Source organism: Lissotriton vulgaris, chromosome 4_1, assembly GCF_964263255.1.
Source record: "Lissotriton vulgaris chromosome 4_1, aLisVul1.2, whole genome shotgun sequence".
Classification (NCBI taxonomy): Eukaryota; Metazoa; Chordata; class Amphibia; order Caudata; family Salamandridae; genus Lissotriton; species Lissotriton vulgaris.
In genome coordinates this window covers 1,716,964,589-1,716,983,846 of record NC_141691.1, presented here as the reverse complement: position 1 = coordinate 1,716,983,846, position 19,258 = coordinate 1,716,964,589, and the positions used below count along the sequence as shown (strand labels likewise).

Sequence of the window (19,258 nt, the reverse complement as noted above, 5' to 3'; positions counted from 1 at the left end):
CTTCTGACCTCATGATTTTGATTCTGTGCTGGTCTTCGTTTTTCCTGGTTTAGTGTCTCTGTGCACTTTTTTAGTGCTATCCCACTGGAAAGTGTGTTATGATTGGTTTTCCATGATTGGGATATTTGATTTACTAGTGATTTTAGTAGAGTTTTCATTGTATTACTGTGCGTTATGTAAATGCTTTACACATTGTTCTCGCCCTAGCGCATAGAGCTTTACATGACTTTGGCCCCTCCTATATCAGGAAAAGAGGGGCCTTCTACACACCTCTTTGATCTTTAAGGTCTGCCGCCCTTCGACTGATGGCTACCCCTTGCTTTCGTTGGACTAGGATGGGTGGCCAGTCTTTTTCAGTCAAAGTAGCCATTCTCTGGAATGCCCTCCCTACTGTGCTGCGCCATTCTCAGGACTTCAGATGCTTTAAGCAACTTCTCATAACTCACCTTTTTAAGCAGGCCTACTAACTATCTTTCTAGCCATTTGTCTGAGATCTTACCACGCCAGGATACTCCAGAGTAGTTGTGCGCGCTACAAATTCCCATATAACCTAACATTGCCTCTGAGAACCAGCATTGGCATAGTCCAGTGGTTCTTAAACTGTGCGCCGCGGCGCCCTGGTGTGCCATTGGGAGTAGCCAGGGGCGCCGCGCACGAGGTGGGAAAGATAGCATTTAGACGTGTGTAGGCAGTAAAACATTATCCGTCTTTTGACGCCCTAGCAGGGCCTGAATGCAGGATGAAGCTTATTCCAGCCGCAACATACAGGGGAGACACTGCTCGCTCATTAACTCATTTATTTAGTTTATTTTGAGAAGTTCCGTTTGAAAGGGGACAAGTTATAAATGTGCAGTTGCCCCGCAGTCTCGTCGGAAAACAGAACAGCATCTGAGTTAATGAACACGTAATAGGCCCCTCGCAGAACAAGATGTTTTCAAATAATGCTACAACTTGTAAATGTAAAATACAGCCATGTATAAATATATCCTGGCTGTTGTTCCCGCACTTTGTGTGAACTTGCAGAAACACTACGCCTGATTTTATAAATCAGAAATTCAAGTGGGCAAACTCACATTACAGTCCAGTGAACGTAACTAGGTAGTCTCTGCAAAAGGGTGCGTGCAGTCTGCAAGGCACACGTTTTTAGCCTGTCCTTCAATAAAGATAAGGTTGACAAATTGAATTATTAAGTGGCAAAACAAGTTTGTAACCCTGAACACAATTTAAGGGACATTGGGGTACAGGCATCCATGCCTTTGTTGGTGTTGCCGTGGACCCGTTTGCATGTTGGGGCAGGAGGGGGGTTTCTGGCGAATGTGGTGTAGCTACAAGTTTGGGCCACCCACTCAACTATGTGGGGGAGCCATTGCTCTGCAGCTGCCATTAAGTTGACCAATTTGTATCTCACTGTTCTGTTGCTTGTATAATCTGGCTTTCTCCTTGAGTGAGTTCCCATTGTTTATCCACTTGCCCTTATGTTCGATAGCAGCATGCTTCTCTGCTGTTGACACGAGCAATCACTGTGTAGGTTCTCACCTTCTGACTGGAAGTCTCCCCCAGTGTGGGAGCACTTAGCCAAGTGGCCCAGCCCCCAATCTGCTTGGTAAATCTATTCTACCCTGGAGTACTAGTTCAGGGTGGAGGGAGGACCCTTCTGGTTATAGTTGGTCTGACTATGCCATTTTCTAAGGCCAGCCCTGCCCCCCCCCCCCCCCAAAGAATGAACCAATGGTGTTCTCCTCTTCCATCTAGTCAGCAGCTATCACCCCTATCCACCTGGTCCACCTCCTCTCTGCTACCCACAACTGCCCGAACCTCAGCAAGAGTGGTGCTATCAGCTGATCCACTCATGAAGGAGGTGAAATAATTCCTCAACCCCCCTCTCATTCGCTCAGGAAAGAGCCCCCACAGAGACTTTGACCTAGGTCTACAATAGTCCCTAGCCTTCTATCCCCTGCTGATCTGGCCCGGTGTTGATAATAGGGATGGGGTTGGAAGGGGGCACAGGATTCTTCACAGTAGTTAGCCAGTAAGATCGGCCACTCGAGCTGCCCTGTCAGCGGCTGTTTGTTTTAGGCCTCACTTTTAAGTCACCTCAACACTGCCAACATTTTCCTTCTTTGCAGCTGGCCAACACCTCACACTCGGCACTCTGGCAATCTTCCTAGGGCCCTGGGTACCAGCATGTACTGTAACCTAGCTTATTAAGAGCAGGAGTCCACCAGCTACTGTGTGCCCCAGCAATAGTGTAGAGAAATAATGTTATCCCCTTCATGGAGTCACCCTGCGCTCACCTGCACATTCCGATCATCCCGGGTTGCCATTATTTTGAAAGAGCTGGTCCCCTGTCAGCACTGACTAAGCCATCTGGTCCTGAGGTTTCCCCAGCTCCTGACCAGAAGAGTGCACTGGGGGCCCTCCAGGAGAGGGTTGGGCTACAGATACTGTCTAGGCTACAGAAAGGGTCATGCCGATCAGCAGATCAAAGATATTCTACCAGAAGATTGGTTTCTGCTGCAGAACTTTCCTGACCGGCAGAGGGTCAGTTCAGGCAAAAACCTTTGTTTTTGTGTTAGTATGATGCAGGATATTTAAACACAATGCAGAGCTCCTTCATGGTGCGCCCACCACGTCTGCTCCACCACTTACTTTGTTGTGTCTTAATATGTGTTATAGTGTGTTTTCAATTAATTTGTTGAATTGTGTGTTTTTTTGTGATGAGCTGTAGTGTTGTGTGTTTTTTTTAAATTAATTAATTGTGGTTTTGTAATGCTCTAGAATCGACTCCTGAAGGAGTATCTCTGTGCAGTAGACCGCTGGGGAACCCGTCCTGGCTTTCCCTGGGAGATGGTCCCTACTGGGTATCTCCAAGGTGAAACCAGGCATCCCCGGTGTATGTGGGGGCCGTTGTAGAGATGAGGCAAGCTAATGCCCAGAGTTGCCGAGTGTGATCCCTGGTTAGAATAGGCACGAGATGAGAATTATCGAGTCGGCTGACCCTGGTCCACGACCCTGCCGCGTTGGGAATTGAACCCTGGTCCCGGTCCGTCCTCTGCTCTCGGGTCTGCCGCCTCTAACCAGTGAGCCACACCACTCCACTGGTTTGTATCGTTCTTGACACCTTTACTCCCATTTTCTCAGAACACAGGAAATAGTGCTGATCATTGATGAGACTTGTGACCATGAATGGACCAACTAGGGCCCAGAAATATTTCTAAGGGGTTTTATTTATGTTCAGTAATGTGTACACATAACCTATTTTCTTATAGCCTGGTATAGCATTGTCATTTGAAACTAGTATATTAAATAACATTCAAAAACTGAATTTGTTAAAAAGTTATAAAGGTGGTGGGTGATTTAAGCCTTTATTAAGGAAGCATAAATCTCCATATCTACCTTTTTTCATTTAATGGAACGTGGATTTGTAATGCAGTTTTCTTTTTATATTTCTAAATGTTGGCATGGGAGAGAATGTTTCAAAGGTAGAGATTTGTTATTTTCATAATATTGTATCTATTTGGCATTTATATCCTTTTCCATTTATTTGCAGAAAAATTGGTTGTATAGGATTACCAGCTCCTCAAATAAAGGTAAGCTATTTAATCAAGGTAAGGAGTTTAGTGGTTTCCTGAATGTCCGATGTACTTACTACTTTTCCAAGAGTTAACCATGGCAAATGACTTTTCTACGGTTTCTTTAAAAAAAAAATTCACTTGGGTCTAAGGTTTTTAGAAATGGCCATAAACCAGCAACTAGAACAGAACCGTTAATTCAGCTTTGCTTCTGCTTTCTGTAAAACCCTTCTTGTACAATCCTAATTTGATATCTAATGGAGTCTTCGCTTTGCTAAAATGTTGACGTGTGTTGAGACATTAAGCGTCGCAGCCCCTTTTAAAATAGGGAAATTGTTTTAAAACATTGTTCTACATATTGAAAACTTTTTAGTGGCACAACTGTGTTTCTTTGAATCAGACTAACAGCTTTTGAAATATCTTTCCAAAGCAATGTTTTAAACAGATCTATTTGACTGTAGTTTATTCTAAAAATCTAAATTGTTCAAATCTTTTATTTTAATGTATTATTGTTACTAAAGATGTGTACTTTCATGTGCCTTTTTCTTATCTGCAGGTGTTTTTCACTGTTTACACTCAACATGGCTGTAGTCATCCGTTTACAGGGACTTCCTGTTGTTGCGGGTTCTGCAGATATTCGTCATTTCTTCGCTGGATTGCATATTCCTGATGGAGGGGTTCATATTATTGGTGGCGAACGTGGTGAAGCTTTCATTATATTTGCAACAGACGAAGATGCAAGGCGTGCTATGGGTCGTACAGGAGGGTTTATCAAGAAATCAACAATACAACTGTTTCTTAGCAGTAAGGCCGAAATGCAGCACACAGTAGAATCAAATCGAAAAAATGACAAAGGAACGCGCAGGGGATCCAGTGCAGCTGGAGCCAGGACTCCTTCAAATGCAGTCACTGCTATGAGAAAAGGGGTACATTCAACTGACTATCCAAGTCGTCAAGAGATGGGAATTGATACCAATGGTACACGCCCCATTAACACTAGTGCATCTAAAATTAATTATGGTGGCAATGTAGCAGAAACTAAGACCTTCACTTCAAAGAGTCTTCAGTATTTGCATCTATCAGGAATGCCTTTCACGGTTACTGAAGAGGAAGTACGTGTCTTCTTTAAAGGTCTTCATGTTGATGACATTATGCTTCTAAGACACCCAGATGGTCGTAGAAATGGCAGTGGAATAGTAAAATTTGCAACAAATAAAGATGCTTTTGAAGGACTGAAGCGCAATAATGAGTATATAGGTGTAAGATTTGTAAAAGTTAGGCCATCCACTGAAGAACAGTGGATAAATTCTGGTGGGCTTGCAACAAATCGCCCAAAGCCTTCTCGCATTAGAAGTAGAGAGAGAACACCACCGAGAGACCTTTATCCAAAACACCATACAGGTTCGAACTCCCCTCCGAGGAAACAGCAGAGGCGATCTCATTCACCCTCTGGTCTAGAGTTTTACATTCACATGAAAAATTTGCCTGTACAAACAGAAAAGAGATCTATAAGAAAGTTCTTTAAAAGTTTTGATTTGACAGATACCCAAATCAAAATTATAACCACAAAACACAATACAATGGATGCGTTTGTCTTGTTTAAGAATGAGTTGGATTATAAAAGAGCTCTTGGGTTTCACAAGGAATTATTCAATGAACAACGAGTATACATATATGCCATTTCTAGGAAGTCTATGTTGGAGATGATTGAAGATTTTGAAGCTTTCGAGAGGAAACGGGCTGCTGCTAAAGAAAGGCAAGGAGAAGAGAATTTGCCAGAAACACGTTTTGATGCATATTCTGCCCCAAGAATATGTATATACATAAGAAACTTTCCATTTGATGTGACCAAGCCTGAAGTGCAGAAGTTCTTTGTCGGCTTTAATGTACATGAAGATGACATTTACTTGTTAAGTGATGAGAAGGGCGTGGGGCTCGGAGAAGCATTGGTAAAATTTTCTTCTGAAGAACAGGCAAAGAATGCTGAATGTCTAGACAGACGTAGATTTTTGGGAACAGAGGTCCTTTTGAAACGTATCACTTCAAAACAAATGGAAGAGTTTGGTCTGAAGGCTTTTTCAGGACTCAAATCTAAGGGTCAAGACCACACAGTGTCACCTTACGGTGGAAAGGAATATTTGCCTTCTGTTGATTTACGTGGCCCTGATTTCAGGAGTGGTCCAGAAGCCTTTAATGCTCCAGCTGATCATTTTAGAAGTCCCCGACCACCCATGGACTTCGTTGAAGCAGACACATTTGGCAGAGCAAAAGTGGGCAGGTTTCCTGAAGAAAGGTTCACCAATCAGGGCATTGGGGATTTTCCTGGAGGAGTAACAAAAATAAGATTGCAGAATGTTCCTTACACAGTTAGAGTTAATGAAATCTTAGATTTCTTTTATGGTTATAGAGTAATACCTGATTCTGTAACCATAGCGTACACAAAAGAAGGTTTGCCAACTGGAATTGCTATTCTTGCAGTCGAAAGTTATAAAGAAGCTATTGCTGCCATACGCGAACTAAATGACAGACCTATTGGGCCACGTAAAGTTAACTTAAGCTTGCTTAGTGAGACTGAATTTATGCATACATAAAAGAATGGCTCAATGTCCCACTATTGGTGCTGTAAGATGCACTTCTAATTTTCGTTTAACTGGCTTTTCTGTTACAGTTTCTAGTTTTTTGAATAGTGCAGGTTCTCTACAGCAAATTGTTTGCTGTCTCGGTTTCATGCACATTGAACTCCTCAACTGTAAACATCAGCACTGTTCTTTATGACCAATACATATGTACTCCTCAGCCCAATTCCTGGCTGAGTCACTTTTAGCTGTTGCATTATTAGTGAAGCTCAAAATTTTGATACAGTTTTACTTTTTAATTGTTTAAGATGGTATGCTGGTTGGCCAAGTTGATTAAAAAAAAAAACATATACCATTTTACTACTTTGTAGCAGTTTATTTTTTACTTTTATCAATGTATGATATGTTTTGTGTAATATACAGGAGCATCGGTAACAAAGTAAGTGACTCCTGTTAATTCTATTGGTTTATTTCCCAAAAGTAAAATGTGACACAGGCTCACACTTCAACGACTGCTCTGTTTTCTTCTTCAAAAGAAGCCTTTTGAGTGTCCGCATACATCTTCCTTTTTTAGTTGTTTAGCGCCTATTTGTATGTAGGCGGCTAATTCACTCCTGTGATTTCATTAAAGTCAGCTGCTGTATCTCTTCTTCTAACAGTATCTGCAGTTTGGCTTTTGCACTAGCTGTCTGCTTTGTAAATGTCTTAAGGACTTCATTATTCTCTTCAACTGCATACAAGTCAAATTTTGTAACCTTCTTCACGTGAAGTGTGGTTAAGGCAATGAACGACACTAGTCTTAAACGGAGCAAGTCTCTTCTACTGATTTATTTTATATTACTCGCCCCCAGCAATGTTGCGGAAAGAGTGCACTTTTGACAATGACTGTCCTGAATCACTGCTCAAGTAATGATTAAATTGTTGAAATACTGGCACTATGGAAAATATCACTTTTGATTTAATAGCCTGTGTGACATATTGACTTTTTCAAATGTCTTGACCATACCCCTTAGCAACAGGCAGGAAAATATTCAACGTTGAGCAAGTTCTTAACTCCTGATCTGTACTACCCTTAGAAGTAATGTCATGGTGCAGTGTTTGTTCACAACTTTATTTGAAAAGAGGACATCTACATACAACTGTGACAACAAAACTAAGGAGGGGGGCCTTCAAAGAATTTTGCATAGAGGCTGTACCAGAGTTGTACAGAGCATTGTCTTTCTTGTCTTCTGCCCAGCGCAAGCAATTTGCTTCGGATCCCTCTGACTTTCTTGTAGGAAAACGTTCCTCCTTTGCCGCTTGATTACAATTCTAAAACAGAGAATGAATATATTGACTTCACCTGCTTTTAATGTGAAGCCTTTTGGTGCACTTCAAGCAGCGATTGCTATTTTTGACAATCTTGAGCACCCATTGCAGGCATTAAAATGTTAGCTCTCTTTAGATTTGCGGACGCAGTGGAAGAAGACCCCCTTTCAGGTCTGATTTGGTAAGCATTTTTTACCATTGGTGGCATTTTTGCCTGTGGGCAGTAGTTTTGAAAATGGTTATGTTTAAAGCTGATATTACCTTCTCATTGAGTTGGGAAAGAGCTGATGTCTGCTGCATTGGTTGCCATTGGGGCATCAGCAATGCTGGCAAGATTTGCGATTTGAGTAAAACTCCTCCTACAGTTAAATTCTGTTTTTATTTTTTTCCCTCCAGGCAAGTAAACTCGTGAACAGTAGGCTTTGGTGTGCTGCTGTTATAGTGCCAGCATGGAGAAGTGGAATTGTTTGTGCAACATCTCGCCAATATACAATTGTTCGGCATAAACTAATTGTAGATGAGTGTCATTTTTGATTAGTCAGCCAGTAGGACTGGCACAGAGCCTGGTGGTCCTGTACAGGGAATTGTTGGTGGAAGACCTCTAAGAGCATGCTTTAAGCTCTCATGAATTTCTGATCATTTGGTTATTACAGTAGTTTGGGTCAGGTTTTTTCATAGCTCGGCTCCATGAGCATGTTCCTGTGTTTTTCCCACCTCAAATTTGTTTGCTTGATCAAGGAAGTCCAACTCGAAAGCTCATAGTGAATGTAACGTTCTAAAGATACCTTTTTTTCCCAGAAGCCCATGCGGATGATTCAAATAAACATTTGTTAAATGTGTTATATTGCCGGGAGCTGGTAAAGAGCCTGAACAGTATGGTTATACTGCTTCATGTTGAAGTGAGTGTTGTTCTCTCCCCCCCTGTTCAATGCGCATTGGAGCTGCTTCTTGGCTAGACCAACCAAGACTTTATTGAAGCTGTCCAAACTTGGGAGAGCCAAAATCCCTCAAAATATTATTGGTGATTAGAATCGAGAAAAGGGAAGATGTTCCTAAAGAGGTTTAGTTTACATCATCAGTGAATGGACTATGACGATAGTGTAGAAAGGAGGCGTGAAGAGCCCTAAGGGCTCAATAGCTTGCTTCTTGGGCCAAAAACGAAAGGAAAGCCATATTGAAAATGGTTTACAACCTTTTGACTTTAAAATGGCCCAGAGTGAGTGGGCATGCAGTCAAGGGAACAGCTGTGGATAATGTGTTTCTGGTTTCATTCAGAACTCCTTCTCGTTTTTGATTCGTAAACACAGAAAAAAATCTGTCATTTAACAGGTTCAAAGTACCTGGAGACATGAATGATAGTTGGATTCTCCTGTCACTGTGGGGGGCAACTGTGCACCATATTTATACATTTGCATCAGATTTCTTTACGTCAGTCTGCAAAAGTGCACTTTCATGAAGTGCATTATTGGTTTGGAAATTACTCCCCTCCTAAAGTCTCATGTGGGAAATCATTATTTGTCCACCTGCTCCATATGTGGATTTGCTCAGCTGGTTGGCTTGCTTCAAGGGCAGGAGAAGTTTCTTTTGGATGTGTGTAAAGACTGATTTTGATGTCACTGGCTGCCAGCACTTGCATTGACTATCGTGGAGCTAGGATGCTTACCCCTACAAACTGTCAAGAGTCCCCTGTAATAATTCATTCTGATATCATGCTTGGAATTGAGGTTTCAAGTAGGCTATTAGGTTCTTGGCGCCTGCTATTGGTTTCTTGCGCAGCTGGGTTGAAGGATGGAAGCAGCCATGTATGCCGGCCAGACTAGTGGCTTGCCTCATTGTTGCCAGTAGCTGCCACAGTCCACTTGTTTGAGGTTCTTGGTGTGGCTGAGAATGAATTAAGTAAATGAGGTTTTGTGGGCAGTGACCGGACCTAGTTCTGAATGTTCGTGATGGAGACACAAATGTTTGACGTAAAGGAGCTTCTTTCTGTTCTCATCAAAAACATAGAAGTGGGTTTCTGAGGATCAGCAACTTCTCGGCAGACTTTAACTAGTAATTTGAAGAAATGCCACTTACAAATGCGTTGGATCTGCGGTTTCTTTAAACTTGCGATTTATTCTGAAGCACACTTAGGTGTCGGAATGTCTGAGGTTTTCAAGAAACCAATTTCTACTTGGAGGAGGCCTTCAGATTTAAACTGTCCATGTTTTTCGATCCCTTGTCAGTTGATATTGGATCTCCTTTGCTTTTCGGGTAAAATAGCTGGATAACATGCCTTTGAAGAATGTACAGCAACCATTCATGGATCATAAAGTGTTCAAGATAACGTGGTTTGGTTTGGTTTGCCAGACCATTGTGCCGGGTAGATTTTAATGGTTGACTAGCTTTTGTTTCAGGGCCTCAACCATCGGTTGCTGGGATTTTTGGACCAATCTTCATTTCAATGCTTATTTTATTATTGTCCTTCGCACTTCTCACCTAAATTGCCCTACGAGAAAATGCAGTATTGTCATCTAGTCTTCCTTTAATGAGGATATGTTTACTGGGGTGGGTTATAGAATGTTTGCAGGGCCATATGTTAACATGGCAAGTTCGGCTTATTCTTTGACAACTTATTAACAATGTAATTATGATTTCCCGAATCCTGTCGCAAAATTGTATGCTTTCCTACCATTATTGAACTCTGCGAAATATTACTTGTTGGTTTGAGATGTTACGTTTTTATTTTTCATGTTAACATATTCCAATGCTGAGCATCCGTGTTGTTCCAATTTTATATACTTATTTGCTTTTCTATTTGTCTCCCTTTTATTTTTTATTTATTTCAGCGTCTTTGAATATAGCATCAAAAAATTTTATTAAGCAATTTGGGAGCCACTTTTTTTATTTTATTTTTATTACTTTATTTTTTTAGTATCTTTTGTGGGAGAAGCACCGGTTCCGATTGGGCTCTTGAAAGGTGACTCTGACTGCTCGTGCAGTGTCTGAATTTTACTTTCTCTTCATTGAGCACTTTCGCTTTCAGCATTTGAAGACTTCTAAACAACATGCTATGGAGGGATTGAGGAAAATGTATGATCTTCAGTGCTTATCCTGCACACTTAATGGGACTTGTCCAAGAAGTTCCTATTGTATGGAGTCGTTTAACTTGTTTTACTGGGACTAATGGCACCACATGCTGATTGTGTTTTGGAAAGTGGTCATTGGATTGTTTCAGTTTGGAATATGACGGCTACAGAAATCCGATGTGACGATTTATGTAGGATATTTTGCAAATTTAATAGCCTATAGCAGGGTTGTTAAAGTGGATAATATGGACAGCGTAAATTACTTCCATGTTCATTTTGTATATTTGTTTTACTTTGAATTGCTAATTTTGTGTGGGTATTCTGAAAGTTTGCCAGAGATTCGATCCATTTCAGAACCTATAGCCAGGGCCACTGAAAATATGCGTAAATCTCAACCACCTCGGTAATGCTTAATAATAATCCAAAAGATTGTTTTTTGATTAAAAAAAGAACAATTTTATTCTATTACTTACTGTTATAATCCAAAATAGAGGTAACATTTTCATTTTAGGGCTTTTCACTGTAAACTGCTACAGCCAATATTGCAACTGCACAGTGAAAGTGAAATAGGTGAATACAATATATGTAAAAGAATAGTGACTGACATGGATACATTGCTGGTAAATGTACACTCAAACAGTGATATGCTCCAAAACAAATTAAAAACAGTCCACGGGTATAATTTTAACATTTCAACCATATACAGTTCTTCATAGTGGGGTCATCAGGACGAAGGAATAATGATTGGAAGCACCTAAAGGATGGTACGCCTGAGGTGGTTCTCTATTAGAACAATATGGGAATGGATCCACATGGGCGGTTGGATGTGTAGATTAGACGCAGGGATGAATATTCTAGTTTGAGAACTCTCTGAATCCTACAGTATTGGCAATTGTTCTATGCAAGAGGAATCCATGACTCCAAAATATTGTGCTTACACCGTCCGATCAGTGTGCTGAAAGACAGACTCTGTGTCTCTGAATAGGATAGTTAAGGAACCCAAACAAATGATAAATGTCCCAAACCTTCTTGGAAACAAAGTCTAGGATCTGTGAATGGAGCGCCGTGTGCACGTCTTTAAGGCTGCTTTTAGAGACAGTCCCATGTCCTTGAGCACACCGTTCCCTAACTGTTAGCACACATTTTTGGAGTCGCTGATTCCTCGGTGTAGCGGGGTCTGACGGAAAACAAAGTATACTGCGTTTGGGTAGAGATGGTTTTATTTTTAAATAGTCTTGTCTTTTGTGAGAAGCCATTTTTACCCCTTAGTACTTCTTGTTAAATCAACGTTTGAAGGAAAAAATAAATAAGAAATAAACAAGAACGTTATGAGGAATCCTCCTCCTCTTCCGGCTGGTTTCGTCCTGTCCTGCACATCTGGTCAAGGCAGGGAATGTTCTCCGTATACCCCCAAAAAACACAAATCTAGATCAGTATCTAGTCCCGGCCGTCTTAGCACTCACGGGGAAGGGGTGTGGGGAATCACTCTGGTGCACCGGTGAATAGGCAGCGAGGACGCGGGGTGACAGGAGTGAATGTGAGGGAGGGATATTTACAAAATGTACACGGGGAGGCGGTGGTCGGCAAAAGTTCTTAACCCTCCGGTTTCTCCCGCCTCCCGACACAGCCTGAAAATCTGGCCCTACCTGGGTCAGCCACGCTCGTCCGGGGGCGTGGCTCGGCGATACGTGTTCCCGTTGGCCTCCTGGATTCAGATCCCAGTCTCGTGGCAGGTCTTCTCTGGATATCTTCTCTGGTTGTCTCGGGTTCACTTCGGCTGTACTGTTCCAACGTCTTTATCCTTCCGCAATCTCCAGACTTCCTCCGGTGTCGACGCACACCGCGGTCCGTATTCTGGGGCTCCTTATTGGACAACAGCTCATGACAACCGAGGAGGGGGCGTCCTCTTCCCAGTTAAAGGGACCGTCCTCACAAGTAGAGCGCTCCGTATTTGAGGTTGGCTACGTTTCTTCCTGGCGAGGAGAAAACAAAGGGGTTGAAAGTTCCCAGGCTTCCCACCAGTCACCCAGGCTTCCCACCAGTCACCCCATTGGTCTTTCGCTTCCCTTCTACCCTCGTGACACTCTGCAAAAAAAAAAAAAGAACTGCTGATAATATAGAATAATTTGTTTATTTGTGGTTCTTTGTATTACCGATGAAGATGAGGTTTACGTTTCCCAGGGTTACTGAGTTGCACCTTTTTCTAAAAGTACAGGGAAATATGCAGCAATAAGGGGCAAACCTGTTCGGCAAGGAAATGTATATTTGACAAGTTTTGAGGCATTATGTAACTAATATAGTAATTTTTCACACATGGATACAAAAGTTAACCCAGTGTTATCTTGATAAAGGAAACTGCACTTCTTGCAGTCTCTGTTCAAAAGGATCTTCAGTTAACTGCATGTTTGTGCTTTAAAGCAAGACAGAATGTTAACTTGTGCTTTCTAGATCTATGAATAAAATAGTGTATAAAACGTAGTGTGCTGATATTAACAAAAAACATCATTATTTGTACAAATCTTTTGTTTATTTCAAATGTGCTTCATTTATCTGCTGTATTACCAGTTTGTAAAACAGGTTTTCAGTTTCAAGTCTATACCCTTCATATTATAGGGCATTCAGATAGTTCTTTTTTCTTGTTTTTATTGAGAATTAGCACAGTGAGGTACCTTACAAATGGACACCGATGTAAATTGTATAAAATCGGATATAGACTTATAGCTGCAGATTACTTACCTTTGAATTTCCCAGGAGTCAGACTGGATCCTGAAACCTTTGCATGAGCAGTAACCCTGCGCACCATCTGGTGGCTCGTTCTGCTCCGCGTGTTGTCACCAGCAAATGAGATGTCATGGTCACCTATATAGGTGCCCCCGAAGCTTGTGGACGTCAGTTCTTTTCTTTCCTCGGCAGTTGGCGTTGATCCGAAGAAGAGCTTATCCCGCTGTCTTTTTTTGACATTTTGTTGAAGGTATTTTCATCGTAAATCTTGTAATATCTAGAAAGGTAGGGTTTAACTCAACTGGTACCTGTCACTGCGCCATGTTGGTTACTGACCCTCACCTTGTGTTCCGACGGTATCTCGAGTGCGACCATGACTTGAAGTTCTGCTTGGACTGCCGGGGAATGGTGCCACTGGCTTTGAGGGGGAATTCCCTAAAGCTTCTTGCGTCCCGGCAGTCGACGTCATCGAGTGCGACTCCTTGGAGGTCCCGATCGAGGAAAAGAAGGTTGCGGGACTGCTCCAGGAGCTCCAGTCCTCATCACCCCACTCTAGGTTTTTGGGACACTCTGAAGAGGTACAAAATTAAGTCTGAGCAGACTTGGACTTTACCTAGTCTGTTGAGGAGTGACGAGCGAGAAACATGAAAGGTCCAGGCACTGTTCTGCAGAGGATCCAGGTTAGACTCTGTACAACCCTCACCTACCCTTTCCAGGAGCCGGACCAAAGCCCACTGCCTCAACACTCCAGTACGAGTTTTACAAAGTTATGCGCCGAGTATTTGAGCGGGCCTAGCCCTCAGTGCGCTTTCGATCCCAGAGGAGGCTACATCATGACTGCTGCAGCCTCAGCACCTGTGGGGTCTCAGGGATCCGATTCCTGCTAGACACTGGTCATACCAACACGACCTGCACTGGCCCAAAGCCGATGCTCCTGCCGCCAGACCCATTCTGATTCTTGACTACTGAGTCTAATTGCCTTCTGTTGAGGTTGACTCCTGCAATGCCAGAGCCTCGTGGCAGTTGCCTGTACTTTTTGACAAAGTTTCTGTCATGGGGGAAGAATGGGAGGGGGTCTTTGTACCCTTTAAAACAATAGTTAGACAATCCTGGTGAGGATTTAGGCTGGTATGAGGAGCTTGCTGAGGCCAGTGGTCTAGACAACTTTAGATACTGGCTTGTTCTCTCCACCTACTGTGGCCACGGAGTAGGGGGATTCTTATGCTATTGTGGTCAAGAGGCCAGCAGAGGTCCTTGGGCTGGAGCTGCCCTCAGTGCAAGTCAAGACTAATCTTTTGACCAAAGTGCTTCAGCCTTGGGGTATCATAGTTCCCACCTTTTTGCCCTTTAATGAGGCACTGACTGATGTCTTTCTAGGCGCGTGGTCCAAGCCTAGCACAAGGGCGCTTGTGAACAGGACCACCAGGTGATCCAGGTTTCCTCAGCCAACACCTGACCACTGAGAGGTTGGTGGTCCAAGACTGTGTCCCCCAGTGCATTCCCTTTGAGAAACCGTTGGGCAAGTGCTGCCACAGGTCCCAGAGGAGGCCTAGGCTGTTCTCTCCCAAGCAGTGAAAGATGGGAGGGATGCAGTCAAGTTCACCATTAGTTGTGGTTTGGATATGATGGACTCGCTGGGTAGAGCAGTTTCGTCAACAGTGGCTTTGCAGCGCCATGCCGGCTGAGAACATAAGGCTTCTCGGGTGATCTCCTGGCCAACCTTATGGATATGCCCATTGATGAGACTCTTCTCTTCAGAGAGAAATACTCTGCGTTGGAGCGCTTCAAGGACACACAAGCTACGGCCAGGTAATTAGGCCACTCAGTGACACCTCGTTCCCAGTCTTCCTTTTGCCCTTTTCGAGGCAACGGATGGGGCTATCAACAGCGTCAGCCATACCCCAGCCAACGTCCTGCACAGACTAGCCATGGTGTGCGAGGGCGCAGTACATTCCAATTTCATGAGAATGGTAGCTAGAAATCGTCCTCCACCTACTCCTCGGTAGCTGCAGGCTCTAAGCCTTCCTAATTTAGTTCTGCAAGGCCATTAGTGTCCAATTGAATGGAGGAATCAACATCTCCTCCACTGGCAGTCTATTACATCGGACAAATGGGTCTTGCAGTTCATTTAGGTTACTGCCTCACTTTACTATCTTTTTCTCCTTTTTTTTACACCATCTCAAGAACGGCTGGCGGAGGATCATCCTGTTTAGCTCTCCTGTTAAAGAGGGCTATAGAGAGGGGTCAGATTACAGTATTAGGCAGTGGTTACTCTTCCCGCTACTTTCTGATACCACAAAAGAACACAGGTCTTTATCCTATCCTCAAAAAGGAGATACTCAAGATGCTCACATTGGCTCTGGTCTTGTCTGCCCTAGACCAAGGAGACTGGCTGGTAGATTTGTACTAGCCGAATGCATATTTTCACATCCCCATCCAGTTACCTGCAGCCAAGGTAGGCCAGGAGCACTTTTAGCTCACTGCGCTACCCTTTGGCCTTACCAGCACACCTCTGGTTTTCACCAAAGTGAGGGCCGTGATTGCAGCTCATCTGCACAGGCTTGGGGTGCCAGTCTTCCCCCTACCTCAACGACTGTATGTTGAAGGCGTCCTCGCCCCAGACTGTTCTTTCCCACCTCCAGACTACAGTTGACTTCCTGCATTTGGTGTGTTTCACTATAAACATGCTGAAGTCAGTCATACCTTTCTCAAGACACACTTTTATCAGAGCTACAAAGTTCAGTTCTGGGAGTATCCTCCAGAATAGCGAGTCTAGGCTTTTCAGGTTATGATACTGATGTTTTAGCCTCTCCTGGTTTCTGGGAGTATCACTGAGGCTTTTCAGGTTCTGATACTGATGTTTCAGCCTCTCCTGGTTTCGTTGAGTATCACTGAGGCTGCTGGGACTCATGGCTCATGCATCTTGTTGGTAAGTCATTCCAGGTGGCGTATGCGGGCTCTGTAGCTAGATCTGATGCTTCAGTAGACACAGCATCAAAGAATTCTGTTGTAGGGGATCTCTGTTATAGTCATAATCTAGTGAATAGTCCCGCCCATGTGCGTGGACCCCGGAGCAATTAAAAATAATCTCTTAAGGTGTCGAAAAATGCAGAACTGCACAGACACTTGAGAGAGAGATAAAGACAGATAATGCAGCCTATAAAACCAGGCTACACTGTCCAGTACTTCAGCTAGAAATTCCACCAAAAAATCCACAAACGGCAAAGTCTGTCCAGATTTCCCTTGCTTCAGCAGCAAAAAAACCCTGGAATGATAGAGAGGAAGACCTGGACAGACAAGCCCATAGGCTGCCATTATGTGGCTCAAAACAGGATACTGTGCCTTTAAGGGAACTTTCCAGAACTTAACAGTATCCCAGAATGCACTGCAGGTCCCTTTTACTTCCAGTTCTTTTTTCCGGCTCCTGCAAGCAGGACCCTAGAGCATTGAGCTCTCCCTTTTCAAGGGTTTATTGGTGATTTTCACTTTTGTTTCAAATTGAGTGCTTTCTAAGTTCTTTCGTGCTTTTCTTCTTGGTTTTTGCACCCTTTTGATGTCAAATATGCTTGCATTATTTGACAAATGTCCGGAGTGCTCCAGGAAGAAGGCCAAATCAGATCCCCATGAGGTGTGTATCCTCTGCCTTCCCTCTTCCCATGTCCCAGAGGAGTGTGTGATTTGTCAGGGCTTCTCTGGCAGGATCCTGAAGGACAGAAAGAAGATCAGGCTTCAGGGCCTTGAGGAAAGAAGGCTGAAGGCGCAAGGTGGGTCTGGAGGGGCTTCCTATACCCGTGCATAGGCCTCTGGGGGGGGGGGGGGGCTCCCCAGGGGCAGGAAGACCAGCAAGCGTCCCCATTCTCCGTCTGGGTCGATTGCACCGACTACGGCGTCGAGAGGGATGACTACATTCTGTTCCCCATAGTCTGGGACGAAGCGACGTCGACTCTCTGTCGAAGGAATTGAACAGACCGCTGTCGAAGTCTCCTGTGACTATTTCGTCTTCGTCCTCGTCGAAGTCATCGTTGAGTGATTGACGTCAAAAGGCCCGACGTCGACGCTCGCCGTCGAGGCGACACCGCCGTTGGCGAAAAGGAGAAGATTGTCGTCGAGGGGGATCTTCGTTGAGGCGCAGGAGGTCACCGTCGAGGCGCAGGAGGTCGCCGTCGAGGCGCAGGAGGTCGCCGTCGAGGGGGAGACGGTCGACGCTGAGGAAAAGACGCTAGACGTCAAGGGACCGACGCTCGCCGTTCGGTCGCCGAAGAGACTTGGAAGGAGGCCTGACACCATGGGAGGTTCGCCAACATCCCAGGCTGGAAAGGAAGGCGGATCACCGGGCTCGGTGTACTCAGAGGTGTATGCTCCGTCACAGAGACCGGTTACACCTCCGCCTCCATTGCCGAGGGGTCTTCCTCCGAGGGCCCCTACCCCTCCTCCTTTACCACCACTTCCGCAACCCAGACCTCTACCTTAGTTGCCAGAAAAGCCACCTCCGGTCCCTCCGAGGTCGGTCTCACTATCCAGACTTCCAACCCCTCCCAAGGAGACTCCTAAGCCGAAGGCCCCAGCCAAACCAAAGACGCCCACGCCGGTGGAACCGGCGGATCGACCGAGGCCTAGGAAGTCGCGATCGCGCTTTGGACGGAGAGGAAGATCGAGAAGTCGACATAGATCCTCCACTAGATCAAGACGTCGCCATAGGAGGTGGGGATCCAGGTCCCGCACGGACTCCTCCAGGACAAGATCCTATTCACCGACCTTGTCGGACTCCCCAGGGACAAGGGTGTTTCTGGTGGACGACATCAGCACGTCCAGGAGGTTCTCCTGAGGGGAGCTAGAAAATTGGGAATCACGGTGACTGTGCCCAACACCCACGACGTCCGTGATTTTTGAGACTCTTCAGAAGAAGCATTTGTCTTGCCCTCTTCTACCACTAGTGCCAGGTTTGGTAGATCCTGCGGAGGAGCTGTTCCTCACGCCAGCGGTGGTGAAGGCCGCTCCCTCTCGACTTCTGAATAAGTACAGGGCCCTGGATTCGGACCCGGCCTTTCTGCGGATAGATCCGGTACCAGACTATTATAGTGACGGCGACAGGAAGTTACACTCTACCTCCCTGTCCTCAACCGTGCTGCCCGATAAGGAAAGCCGATGGAACGACTCGGCTGGAAGGAAGGCTTGTGGGACTGTGTCCACTGCCATGAAGGCCTCCAGCGATGCGGCGTTGATGGGCGGTACAACCGTGCCCCGTGGGAATCCCTGCAACAGTTCACGGACCTTCTGCTACAAGACAAGAGGGAGGACTTCCTAGAGGTCCTCAAAGAGGGGATGCTGGTGTCAAACCAGGTCTTCAGCGCGGCTGCGGATATCTCTTTTGGCTGCCCATGGGTACTGTCATGGGATCAGCCAGCGGCGCCATGCTTGGCTCAGGCTCACATCACTCAAGCCGGAGGCCAGGAGCGAGTGGCCAATCTGCCCTTTTCCGGGGAAACCCTGTTCGGAAAGCATGCCGATGAGATGGCCCGCATGAAGGCGGAGGCAGAGACCCTGACGGCTGTGGGCTTGGAGAAGCCCAAAGAAAAGAAGTCCTACCGCCCGTTCCATAGACGGTTCGGTGCACAGGGAAGAGGACGAGGGCAGTCTTCGGGACAGCAGCAGCAACAGCAGCAGTTCCGGAGACCCTTCCAAAAGCGTCAGAAGGGTAGAGGGGGACAGCAGTCCTCTACAGCGAACAAGGGTCCGGCAGGGTCGTGACCCTGAGCTGTTACTTCCCCCTTCATCCGTTACCCGCTCCGGTGGGGGGGAAGCGTTCATTTTTTTCTGGCAGAGTGGAGAAAAATTACTCGGGACAAGTGGGTGCTGAATATTGTTTGCAATGGATACAGTCTTCGATTCATCAGCCCGCCTCCATCGATTCCTCCGGTCAGCTCGCAGTATCAACTGCGCGAGCTCCAGGCGGAGGCCGATATCCTGTTAAGGAAAAAAGCCATAGAAGACGTACCTCCGGCTCAAAGAGGAAGAG

The 19,258-nt window shown here is 45.0% G+C and overlaps 1 protein-coding gene across 1 annotated transcript in view; it reads left to right on the top strand.

The window, feature by feature from the left end:
• RBM12B (RNA binding motif protein 12B) overlaps positions 1–6,508 on the top strand; it is a 43,871-nt gene extending 37,363 nt beyond the window's left edge. Inside the window, exons 2-3 of the mRNA XM_086965989.1 lie at positions 3,551–3,590; positions 4,129–6,508. Of these exons, the coding sequence (XP_086822115.1) occupies positions 4,154–6,163 (2,010 nt within the window). The 5' untranslated portion in view covers positions 3,551–3,590; positions 4,129–4,153 and the 3' untranslated portion in view covers positions 6,164–6,508. The remainder of the gene's footprint in view (positions 1–3,550; positions 3,591–4,128) is intronic.
• The last annotated feature ends 12,750 nt before the right edge of the window (positions 6,509–19,258 follow it).